This window comes from Arachis ipaensis, chromosome B10 (assembly GCF_059453495.1).
Source record: "Arachis ipaensis isolate K30076 ecotype BB chromosome B10, ASM5945349v1, whole genome shotgun sequence".
Classification (NCBI taxonomy): Eukaryota; Viridiplantae; Streptophyta; class Magnoliopsida; order Fabales; family Fabaceae; genus Arachis; species Arachis ipaensis.
The window spans coordinates 147,802,063-147,814,672 of NC_142435.1; the positions used below are offsets into that span (position 1 = coordinate 147,802,063).

General features: G+C 36.7%; 2 protein-coding genes and 1 pseudogene across 4 annotated transcripts; 2 read left to right on the forward strand and 1 right to left on the reverse strand.

Moving 5' to 3' along the window:
- Positions 1–2,026: 2,026 nt before the first annotated feature.
- On the forward strand, positions 2,027–6,091 carry LOC107623900 (DNA repair REX1-B protein). The gene is made up of 4 exons (XM_016326299.3): positions 2,027–2,341; positions 3,529–3,622; positions 3,723–3,827; positions 5,610–6,091. The coding sequence occupies exons 1-4, from the start codon at positions 2,184–2,186 to the stop codon at positions 5,877–5,879; spliced, it is 627 nt and encodes a 208-aa protein (XP_016181785.1). The 5' UTR covers positions 2,027–2,183; the 3' UTR covers positions 5,880–6,091.
- A 480-nt stretch (positions 6,092–6,571) lies between these two features.
- LOC107622444 (uncharacterized) lies at positions 6,572–10,375 on the reverse strand. Of its 2 annotated transcripts, XM_088486029.1 has the most exons (4): positions 9,719–10,375; positions 8,867–9,553; positions 7,309–8,700; positions 6,572–7,083 (listed from the first exon to the last, which is right to left on the reverse strand). In XM_088486029.1, exons 2-3 carry the CDS (start codon positions 9,453–9,455, stop codon positions 7,484–7,486), a joined length of 1,806 nt encoding a protein of 601 aa, XP_088342155.1. In that variant the 5' UTR covers positions 9,456–9,553; positions 9,719–10,375; the 3' UTR covers positions 6,572–7,083; positions 7,309–7,483. The 2 variants fall into 2 exon arrangements, with proteins under 2 accessions (XP_088342155.1, XP_016179813.1); XM_016324327.3 differs by lacking the exon at positions 9,719–10,375 and having other exon boundaries at positions 8,867–9,575.
- Positions 10,222–11,509, forward strand: LOC107622445 (protein WHAT'S THIS FACTOR 9, mitochondrial-like; annotated as a pseudogene). Its single transcript, XR_002356738.2, has 2 exons — positions 10,222–10,362; positions 10,823–11,509. The product of XR_002356738.2 is annotated as a protein WHAT'S THIS FACTOR 9, mitochondrial-like (transcript).
- The last annotated feature ends 1,101 nt before the right edge of the window (positions 11,510–12,610 follow it).

A 12,610-nucleotide genomic window follows, 5' to 3' on the forward strand; every position in this document is an offset into this window, starting at 1 on the left:
CCAATTTAACAGCCATTTCACTCGATAGGCTCCACTTATTTGTCTTTAGATAGTGCATACATTCATGAATGACTAGGACATTGTCTGAAATCAATCTACCCTTAATGAAGACACTTTGATTAGGGCTGATCAGCGAAGTCATAAATTTTTGTAGCCGATGGACTAGTACTTTAGAAATAATCTTATACACAACTAAGGAAAGGCTAATGGGTCTAACCTGTGTCATATCCTTTGCATAAGAAATCTTAGGAATGAGACAGATTTGTGTATAGTTGAAGCTCTTTAGTAGTCTACCATTGACAAAGAAACTGAGAACAGCCTTAAAAATATCCTCCCCTACTAAACTCCAGTAGAATTGAAAAAATTTAGCCGTAAATCTATCATCACTAGGGACGCTCTGGGGGTGAACACTAAAAACTGCACGTTTTATCTCATTAAAACTGACCAGTCTAGTTAATTTTCTGTTCATGGTTGCTGAAACTTTCTTTTCAAAATCTTTGAATGCATGTGTCGGATTAGCTTGGTTAATCGATGTGAAGATATCCTTGAAGTATGTTTCAACTGCTTGTGCAATTTTCTCACGGGTGGTAGCATACGTACCATCATTCTTTTCCATTTTCCAAATTTTATTTCTCCGGATTCTGGATTGGAATGATTGGTGAAAGAAACTTGTATTTTTGTCCCCTTCTTTTAGCCACTTTATACGAGATTTCTCCCTTCAATAGCTTTCCTCCCTAAAATAAGCATCCTTAAGTTTATTTTTCAAGGCTTCAACTTGTTCTCCCCCTGTAATACCCTCCTCTCTAAGAATTTCAAGCTAAGACGTGAGTTCACCAATACCCTTCTTCGAATTAGATTTGTTCTACTGCTGCCATTGAACAATACGGTGCCTACAATGTTTCAATTTTTGAGCCAAAACAAACATTATTGAGTCATCCACCAATTCCTTCCAAGTTTCAGTGATAATTACCTGAATTTCATCTAAACCACACTATCTCTCCTGAAATTTAAACCTCCGATTAGATTTTTCTATGACCGAATTTGTATCAAGGAGGATAGGCGCATGATCTGAACCGATTTCTGCAAGTCGAGACAGCGAGGCTGATGGAAAACAATCCATCCACTCACAGTTTGCAAGTGCACGGTCAAAGCCACTCCCTGAGTTGGTCTTGCCCTCGTTGCCTATTAGTCCAGGAGTCCACCACCATCTATAAAATTCACAAATTCAGAATTAGATGAAACTGATTTTAACCCCCTCATTACTTCTCATCGAGGCTCACTATAACATTAAAATTACCCATAATTATAACTTTTCAAAGAAACCTTGTATAAAAGAGAAAAATTCCGTGTATTGAGTAGACCGAATTCCATCTAAGCTATTTAAATGTACCCCAATCAGTTCCCAAGAACAGTTCAAAGCATGATCAATTACCTTGGCAGCTATGAAAAACTCTCTTTCAGGAATAATTTCAACGGTTGTGCCCTCCTTCCATGCTAAAACCAATCCACCAGTTGTAGACGGATTAACAATTCTCTAATCCGTAAAATGACAATATCTCGAGGGAGTGGGATTGATACATCTCTTTAAGGTTATGAACTGTCAGGAGTTTTTTCAAACAACGACAATTCCATGAAAGAACTCTCATGACGAATTAATGGGAAGGAATAAAGAAGGAAATAAAGAAAGGAATTGACAAAATCAAATATTAACCTAGATGGCACAAAAATTCTATTTTAAAAAAAATCCTAGTAGAACAAGTTAAAGGAGAGTACTCCTTACTTGAAAAACCTAAACGGTGCTCACATGTTAAATTTGTAATTTTTATCCTATATCAATTGTGTACTTCTGTTATTAGTTTTTATTTTTTTTTCTATAATATTCTTTAATTCGATAGCACAAGAACTAATTTATTACAAATCTAAACTCTACTTAAAAATTTATTGTTAACAAATATCATACACAAAATAAAATTTAAATTTCTAATATTTTTTTAAACGAAAGAATGAGCTCACAACTCATGCAATTATTATTATCACTTGCTTTGATTAGGGTTGATACCACCGCAAATGTAACATACAAAATGACCCCTTGAAAATAAACACAGAAGACGACAAAAAAAAAAAAAGTAGGGAGAGCGAAAAGAGTTGAGCGAAGAGAAGAGAATCTCAGCAAAACAAGAGTGATGGAAGAAGATTTTGATTTTGGAAAGAAGGTTTCGATAAACGATACCATGGATGCTGCTGAACAAAACGCATCAAATTCAACCAAAATTCTTCTTTTGCTTCGCAGTTTTCTCGGAATTCAGCAACGCAGAGCCGAAGCATATTCCAAACTCAAAAGGTTAAAACCTCTATCTATTTTCTCGCTCCATCTCACATTACATCGATTTCGTTAATGTTATTTAGTTAATTTGGGATTGTATCGATTTACTGTGCGTTTCGTTGATTCTGAATCTACGATGATTTGAATGTTTCTGAGCTGAATTTAGTATCGAGCAATCCACGGAAAGGGGCATAAACCCTAAGTTGTGGGGAAGATTAGTTGAGTGCTCAATAGCTGAGTAAGTCTTAGCCTAAGAAAGATAGCCAAGTAAGATAGCATTCGGCAAATTCTGCTTAACACAAAACATGTAGAACACTTGGCTTAAATCGAATAAAATGCTCAACCAAACTTAAGTTGTTGCCAGCTAAGATGCCGAGTATCGGAAAGCTGTGGACGTGAGCATTGATTGGTGGCAACTTGTTGAGGTTGTTTTGGGATTGAAAATTGAACAGTGTTTGTGATATTTTTCTATTTTCCTTTGGCTGATTTGCCCCGTGTTTCTAATTAGGATCCTAAGTCAGTGTAGCCATCTGTTGAAACTTTTTTTTTGGCTGAGTTTTATCTCAAATCCAAAATGTGCTTTCAAATTTCAATCGACAGCTGATGGCTGATCTATGCTTCAATTCAGTAACCAGTTTGCTATTGACTGATAATCAAGTAATCACATTAGCCAATTAGCTGATAACATGAATTTCCTGCTCTGCCTTTCATTTGTGAATTGTGATCAATCTTTGTAGTCTCATTTCATCTTGTTAATCGTCTGTCCTTCATCAATACTCATTTTGGTTAGTGATTCATTGAATTGCCAATCAAGCTCTCACTAGAGTACTTTGAGAAATGAGAACCCATAACTGAAAGATAGAATCCTTGTCTTGATGTTAATTGCCTGAATAGTGGAGCTGATAGTGTTTGCAATGACTTAGTTCCTCAGCAAATTTGGCAAGATTCCTTTGAAGGTTGTTGTCATAATTTCATTCATCTAGCCAATCATTTTGTGTAAAACAACTCCTGAAACATAACTCATAATACATAATAAAGATAGTACTAAATGAAAGTGCAAATATCATTTTAAATTTCGTAAACATGAAAGCATGCAATATTTCCCTTATTTAGAAATTGAGAGAATATTATTGGAGGTTTTAGCATTTTTTGAATTTTCAAATACTGTTGGCATTTTATACTTAATGAAATGTTTAACTTGACAGGGGGTTTTCTGATTACATGGCTTCAGGAGGGGAATTGGCTTACCAGAAGCTTTGCAGTGAAATCACAATAGAGTTCAATGATTGCTCAAAAAAAGTTAGATGCATGTGATCCCAATCTTATCAATTTTCTTTTCACCTCCTTTTTTTTATTTTACTGCATTTCCTTAGCTTTTTTATTTTCTGCTTTAGCATAGGTCCTTGAGATGGAGTCATTATTCCAGAGCCCTGACTACCAGAGATTAGATCTTGCACAAATTCTTAGAGCAGTTCAAGATCAGGAAAAGCAAAAACTGCACCTGGTATGTGTCTTTGGCTAAAACAAAAAATGTCAGTTTCTATTGAAGTGTGCAACTTACTTTATGGCTTTACTTCTTTTGATTATTAACATGGGAAATTTATTTATTTATCGTTTGATAAAAAAAGGAAGTTCTACTAAATTCGAAGAGAATATACAAAAGATAGGATAAGCCATCCTTGCATAGATACAAAAGGTATAGTTATTAAGGCGTAAAAGCTTAGCTACATAACAACACATGCCCTTTGAATGTTAGCTAAAGAAACCCCATTAAACAGATTATGTGCTAGGCAATAAAGGGAGGTCAAAAGAATAATCCTATTTCAAATGAAACCAATAGTTGAAAAGGGACCTCTAAAAATCCTGGAATTCTTTTCCAATCATATACACATACACCACTAGTCCAGAGCACTGCCAAAAAATTTCGGACTGCCATAGAACCTCTATTGTTTTACGTGAGGCATATCCTCTGAACTTAGTGAGAAGAAAGTGATGCAAGTTCGTTGGAAGATACCAGAAAGCCTACCCCACAGCGATCTTGTTGTAGGGCAGTGACAAAATTGATGAGCCCTTGATTTAATACCCAACCCACACAATTCTGCACATGATGATGATAGGTGACAGAGCACTGAGTGGCCTGCACTTCTGTATCGCATCATTAGTGTTAATCTGATTTAGAACTACACTCCAAATAAAAGCCTAAACCTTAGGAGGAGCTTTAGATTTCCAAATAAGTTTATCCACGGAAAATCTCTCTAGATTAGGAGAACATGTCAAGAATTGAATATAAGATTTACAAGATAAAACACCAAAGGGGTCAAGAGTCCAAATCCTAGTTTTTGGATCATTGGTCGTAGTTCATCACCTCTATCATTTAAATCTCGAATTAAATGGAAGTTCCATGCAGAGTTATCTAGAGAGAAGAACTGACAACTAGGAGCACTGTGAAGTGTGAAGCTGGCAATCTTCTATGATGCAAAGCAATGTGCCTCCTCTGCCAGGGTTTGTGTGCCCTGCTCCTCTGCTAAATTTGATCTTCTGTGCAGAAGCAGTGGTGGGTCACGGTGGTTTGTATAGCAGCTGGGGGGGGGGGGGGGGGTTAGAAGGGCAGAGGCCATGATCAATGATGGCCTTGCGCAATTGGGTGTTTGGGCAAGGCCGGGGTTGAGGATGACTGGTGAAAAGTGGTCTTTTTTTGTTCTCTTATCTTCCTTTGCAATATGGTTGCCCTTTATATTATAGCTGTTGCTTTTATCTCGAGTCTCATCATGGCAAGTTTCATTGGCTCCAATTTTATGAAAGAAAAAGTTCTGGTTTACACTAGTTGAGCTGAAAGTCTTGGATATATGGTTTAGGATTTAGAGTTTAGATCTGGCTTTTGGGAAACACAAATGGGGTATATAGTGTTGTTTGTCTTACATGAGAGATGTGTCATGTGGATGAGATGAAGGATGGAGAAAAGAGATAGAAGGTTAAATGAGGGGAGTTGTGTCAACTTAAAAAATAGAGGGATTAAGTGAATAGAGAAAGACTGAATGTAATTCGTCCTATCTTCCGATAATGCTCCCCCTTTTTTGTTCAGTTTTGCATGAGGTTGTCTGTCCTTGAAGATTTTCTAAAAGATCATGTATCATGATGAATTGATTAGATTCCATGTGCCATAAATTGCATTCAGTGTTTTCTTATTCTTTATCAAATCCCTTTCCTGTTTCTTGCAACTAAAATATAAACGACAGTTAACAGCTCAATCTTATGGTCTTTGCTGACAAGTTCTTTACTTTTAAAGACAGCTACCATTCAAGTGTTAAAGAAAGCTGGGCGCCCTTCTGAACGACTGGTTAGCCACGAGAATTGCAAATATACAAAACCGAGAGAACACGAGTGTGTTCATGTCCAGGAGATTACTGAAGCTTCTGGAACTGAGGAGGCCGAGGCGGATGCTGAGTATGATAATGCTCTTAAGGAAGCTATTAAAGGTGTCCAAGATGCTGTCACAGCCATAAATGAACATCTAGAAGAAGTCAGATATGAAATTGAGGCCCTTGAAGCAGATTGATTCTTTGCATGTTCATTTATTTATACATTTGCTGACTTAGATTCACATTAAAAGCATAAACATATTTCCTTTGAAAGGATAGGTAAAGATGCACAGTGCTACAAGTATTGAGATGTATATAGATTCCCTAGAGTGGAGTTCATGAATTTTGTTCAGTTAATCATCAACAAATGCTATTAAAATGGTGAAAAATTCAAAAGTTCCAATTAAAAGTTTAAAATCCATTGTTAAGAATAGTGGTGAGGCTCTAGATTCAAATCTCATTTGACCAAAAAGTAGCGGATGGAAATTGATGACTATTTGAGACTGATATGTGGTTCTGATTTCTGAAGTTTGCCTTAAATCAACCATATTTTAATCTAAGAAAGAGGAAAGCTATCAGTAATAATATATATTCTTTACTCTTTACGTAATAGAGTTATTAGTGAAAAGAAAATAATTAATACTAAATATCTGACCAAATTGAATTTTAAAAATAGATATTTGTTTAAGATTAAGGGCAGCAAAAAAGTCACAACACAAACTGCTTGAAGCAATCCAACATTGATAAGTTCAATTTTCTCTTAAAAGTGTCATTATAAAAGTATTTTTGAAGTAATTAAACGAATGCATCCCAAATTCAAACTTAATTAAGATATCCTTAATCTAAACTCTAAAGTCATAACCTATCTTTGCTACATAACACACATCTACCGCAAACATTCGAATTTTATGGTCTACGCAGAACAATTAAGCATGTAATGATCATGCTTTGGAGCCAAGACATGGGGAACTTTCTCACTAATTTTCCTCCCGCAATTTCCGTACTTATCATTAGAAAATCACTCTTAAAACTATGATCTACAATAATAAGTCTATAGAGTATTACCTAATAAAAAATGCAATACGCAGTGCACAATCTTGTGTAGTCAACTCTCCCTTCGTGTGTACAGATGACTCATTAAAAAATTAGTGCATATCTATTCACGGTATGAAAATTCATGTGTACACACATTTATCCATTCTTCCTCTGGCTGTTGCAAAAATATTGACAAAATGTTCCAACTTTCTTCATCGAAGCACCCTGCCTAAGAACATTCCCACCATTCAGAACAAAATCATTGAAGACATTATCCTCTTTGGGGCTAGTTTTCGTCACCATTTTGTTCTTCCTTATTGATATTCCTACAATTCACTTGCTCCATATATTCTGCAGCCGTGCGCTCTGCATCAGAACACCAAGGGTTTACACATAAATATATGAATTTGGATCCTCTCATTTTAAAAATGAACAAGACAAGTATCTTCACCATTGATTGTTTCTCATTTTAATTTCATTTTTCTAGAGCAATCAAATGAAAGGTAGAAATACAAAGATGACAAAGTCACATTAGAATATCCAAATCCTAATTATATAGACATTTCTGAATCAGTTTGCTTAACCACTTACTGCTGACTAATGCAGAGCAGATATTTTGCTTTTTTGTTCTGGAAATGTCTCTCATTATGTACTGTGGTTCTGTGCTCAGATGCTTCAGATGCGAACTGATTCTCATTCGCACAGTCAGTTGGTTTTGCTCCCGGTTGATGACGAGGTTAGATAACAGAAGATGTTAATTTGGCACCTATCTTCTCTCAATATCCTCTATCAAACGGTTCGCACTTGAGACATCATTTTCAGATGAACATTTATACTGTTGGATTTCTCGAGGGTCGTTACAATTTTTCAACATATCAGAAAATGCTTGGGCCTTCTGAATTATAGAATTCCTTCTTGCACGCGCATCATCGTTGTCTTTACTGTAAGTATTTGGCAAGTTGGTAGAATGGGGAATGGAAGACATCAAATTGCAAAGCTTTTGTGCCACTTCAGTCATACCCCGTTTCTTTAACTCCGCATTCAGTCTCTGAAAAGTAAGGTACTGAGGAACTATACCCCTTCGCATCATGTCCTCGAATTGAGCAAAAGCCTCTTCCAACTTATGCATTTTGCATAGCAAATGAACTAACATGGTACTTGTAGCCAAGTCCATGTCCAATCCTTTATGTCTCATTTCCTTACTAACTTGAACCGCCAAGTCTAACCTTTCCTCTTCACATAACATCTTCACCAAAAGATGGTATGTTAGCCGATCAGGCGTATAACCGGATTGAATGATCTTGGTATACAAGTTCATCCCTTCCTCAATTTTTCCGCATCTTGAGAAGTATCGAAAGAAGTAGTTATAGGTGGTGGAACTTGGAAGGAAACCCCTACTTATCATCATTTTAAGAATCTTACTAGCACCTACAAGGTCTCCTGCCTTACAAAACCCCTTCACCAGAGAATTATATGTCGATTCCGTAGGGCCAATTTCTAAAACATGAAATCGTTCCATCATCCCCAAGGCCTCTTTAAATCTCCCAGCTTCTCCCAATGCATCAATTATCGGATTATACACTATTGCATTTGGTGCAATTCCTTCTTTGATCATGTCATCAACCATCTCCAGCGCTCTTTCAATTCGACGCATCCGACAATACCCTTCGATAAGGGTACCATATGTCACAACAATTGGTCTTACATTCTCCTTCTTCATCTCCTCCCAAAGTCTCTCAGCGTGTTTGAGTTTCCTTGACCGAAACCATCCATTTAACACTATGTTATAAGCCCGAATGGAAGGAACCCAACCCTGGTTTATCTTCTTTCTTAAACATAAATACTCGTAAGCTGTCCTAACAGATCCTTCTTTGCAAAGTGAATCCAACAATATCTCAAATAAACTCAATTCTGACTCAGAATCTATGATTGAAGTGTGTTTTCTTGCAAATTCAAATGTACGAATTGCAGGTTGTACCATACCTGAAAGTTTTCATTTTTTTTAGGTTAAAATTAAACCATTTTTCTATACTTTTCTATGAGTTAAAATTCTCAGTCGCAAACTATCAACATCATTATCTTATTCTTTCATAGATTCAGATTGAAGCTTATGAAAACATAAAACTGAAAATATTCGGGTTTTTTTAACCTGCACGTGCGTAGCCTCGAATCATGATAGCGAAGGTGGAAACGGAAACCAAAGCTTCTCCCTCGTCCTTTCCATCATCGATGTAACGAAGAATCAGCGTCCAAGCGGAGTCAAATTCCCTGGACTTAGCGAGAGCCTTGACCACAGCGTCTAACAGCTTCGAATTAGGTCTGAACCCGGGTTGCTTCTCGGCCCACAGGAACAGCGAGTGAAGCAGCTTGGGCGACGAACCGAAACGGTCAAACACGGCGAGCAGTAGCTCTGAAGCCGGTTGAATCCCGGAGCAGTCCAATTCTGCATGGAGAAGCGAGCCGGGAGAGACTGAAGTGTCGGCGAATATATCAGCAATTGCGGAGAAATCACGCGGCGAGAAATTCGACTGGGGTTGGGGTTCGGAGGATTGGGGTTTGGGATTGGGAGGGGGTTGAGGGAGTGGTAGGGTTGGCCATTTAATGAGGGGGTTTCCGCGAAGAGAGAGCCAGGAAGAAGAGAAGCGGTGGTGGTGATGAAGAAGGGAGAATGAGAATGTAGGGATGGGTTTTTGTTTGAGTGTGGAACGTAAGAGACGAAGAGGGTTGTGGGAGTGCATTTGGTTTGGAGTTTTAGGAGCGGCTGGAAAGAAATTGAAACCGGGGAAGAAGGAAAGTGGGAACGGAGCTGGCGGGTCAAGTCGATGGTAGATAGAATCTCCATTTACCTCTTAAAATCTTTCGATATTACAATTTTAAATAAGTTTATTGATTTTACAAAATTTATACTAAGTCTACAATCTTACGATTTAAATTTGGTTAATAATTTATTTTTTCGATTTTACTTAAAATTTCGATTTTCTAAGGGTTTCGTTTCTCCCACCCTCCCCGAAATAGAAGCTAGATTTCAGAGTCACACAGTAATATGTTAGTATAAATAATTATTTCTTCTCTTTTCAATATATCCAGTCCTCCAAATCCCTAATCTTCTTCTCCAACTGCTGCTATGTCTTCTCTCTCCACCGTCGCTGTAGCTATGTGATGACTCTCCAGCGAGGCTGCAACCTGTGACCTCATCGCCGATCTGCTCCCCTCCGGTATTATGCGCCTCTCTCCGCCGCTGTTGTGCTCTCTGCTCATCCAGTCTCGGTCGCTTCCTCTGTACTCTCTCTCGCCGCGTGTCAGATCTCTTCACCGATCTCCTCTTTTCTAGTTTTGAACTTTTCATTCTTGCTTGGTGATCAATGTTTGGTTGTTGAGGAAGCTTAGAAAAATAGAAATATGGAATGTTTGCATTTGCTGTGATGTGTCTTCTTTGCATTTGTAAAATATAAGTGACTAATTGACATTTTGGCAGTTCACACTGCAATTGCTGTCCTATGCCGTTGTGCCAGGGATATTGCCTAATGCAGTCCACAATTGGAAGCATTCTATGTGAAGTCTTCTGTACTTTGGAATTATTGCATTGTGTACTTTTGGTGAACAGAATAAGGAGAATATCTCGTCTCTGTTTGCTGCATTGGAAAGGTGATGTTGTGATACTAAATGTTTTATTGTGTAACCTACTTGTAATAGAATCCGTCCTAGATTCAAATGTTTCAACTACACATATGACGCTTACGGCTTGACCTGGTCCACTCCCTTCACCTGTTGCAATTTTCCTATAATTTGAGAATTCTTCTGTAGGTTATGTTTACACAATTTGAGTAGATTAGGGTATCACAAGACTTACACATTGTTGCTTTAATTGAACACAGTTGACAAAAATAATTAAACCTTATTCCAGTGGGTGGTGCGAGTTATATGGATTAGGCAATGCTATAGCATTCTATTAAAATAGAACATAGTTGAATGGCACAAAAGTTTGTGCTGGACGTTTTATCCTTTAGTCAACATTATATTGTGTTAAAGTTTTTAAGTTTAGCTGTGTAAGTTTTGAAGTCTATTGAAGAATTGGAGTCTGGTGACAGAGTGTTTCACTTTACAGGGTAGTGAGCTGGTCATTCATGCCTCTCCCCTCCAAACTTCCTCGTCCGTTCATCCTCGTTAGGACTTTTGTGAATGCAAAGGTCAACTGGGTTCGGGACTCATCTCTTGATAATGCAATCCTTAAAGAGAAAGATTTTAAACATGTTGTTTCCTTCAAGAATGAAATAGTTTCATCTACTTCCAAATCCCTCTCCTTATACAATGCTTCTCTGTTGAAAGAACCAACCGCTCAACCTTTCCACGACAACCACCGAATTTATAGACAAGTATCATTGTATTTTCATGCAATTCCAACAAGATCGTGGCTTCCCTCCACATATTAAGCTCACACCTCATGCTTTATGCCTACACAAAGAAGAAATAGATATCCACAATTGCCCCATTAACCGTGTAGACATTGTTCATAGGATTGCAAGGCTTCTGATGCTTGCTGGTATGAAAAAATTGCCACTTTATGTAATTGAGAAGCTAAAATGGGATTTGGGTCTTCCTCATAATTATGTGAAGACATTATTTTGATATTTATAGCATCGAAGATCCATTATCTAGAAAAGAAATGCTTGCTTTAGAGCTTGTTTCTTAGAGAAAAGAGCTCTCTGTCTCTGACTTGGAGAAGAGGGCAATGAGCTTGGACTATTTGCTGACTTAGATTCACATTAAAAGCGTAGACATTTTTCCTTTCAAAGGATAGGTAAAGATGCACATTGACACATTTATATAAATTATATATGAATTTTAATTTAATCTTTTTTAAAATTTTATTTTAATCTTATTTTATTGTAAAAATATTTTTGGCCTTCCTCTAATATTTTATCTAACTTTGCCGCTGCCCTAAGTGGAGTTAATGAATTTTGTTCCGTTAATCGTCAACAAATTATATTAAAATGGTGAAAATTTCCAAAAGTTCCAATTAACAGTTTAAAATCCATTGTTAAGAATATTGGTGAGGCTCTAGATTTAAATCTCATTTGACCAAAAAGTAGCTGATGGAAATTCATGACTATTTGAGTCTGATATGTGGTTCCTATTTCTGAAGTCTTAAATCAACCATATTCATTTTTCGACAAATGTTATCCGATCTTTTTTAAAGTAACATATAAGTTTTTTTTATGTATTACATTCTAATTGGGTGTTTATTTTAATTCGGGTTATTTTAATCTCATGAGAGTTAATATCTTTGGATGACAGTGAGAGTCCGACAGAGGGAGAAAACAAAACACCCAATGAGATGGTGATAGTTGGGAGGCGCAACAACAACAACGAAGAAGTGGGGAGGAGTAAACACAATTAGAAAGAGTTAGGGTGCCTTTTCTAAAAAAATGATTTGGATAAAAAAAAGGACAAGATTTAATTTTTAATATTTTAAAATATTATACAACTACTCCTTTAATAATTTTTTAATTGCGTTTACTCCTCCCTAATCTTTATTCCTTCGTCGTCGTTGCGCCTTCCAAGCATCACCGTCTCATTGGGTGCCCCGTTTTTTTCCTTTGTCTGGTCATCACCGTCATTCATAGATATTAACTCTCATGAGATTTAAGTAACTCAGGTTAAATTAAACACCCAATTAAAATATGACATATCAGAGAATGTAACTTACATGTTATTTTAGAGTGGGTAAGATAGCATTCACATTTTTATTATATAAAAGTTAACCAATTTCCTTTACATTGAGTTTAAGTCATATTTTCTCCTATAATGATATCATGTCAACAACGTTGATTATTTAGTAAAATTTAGAAATTAATCAATCATCCTTTAAAAAAAGATCTTTAAAAAATTAAAA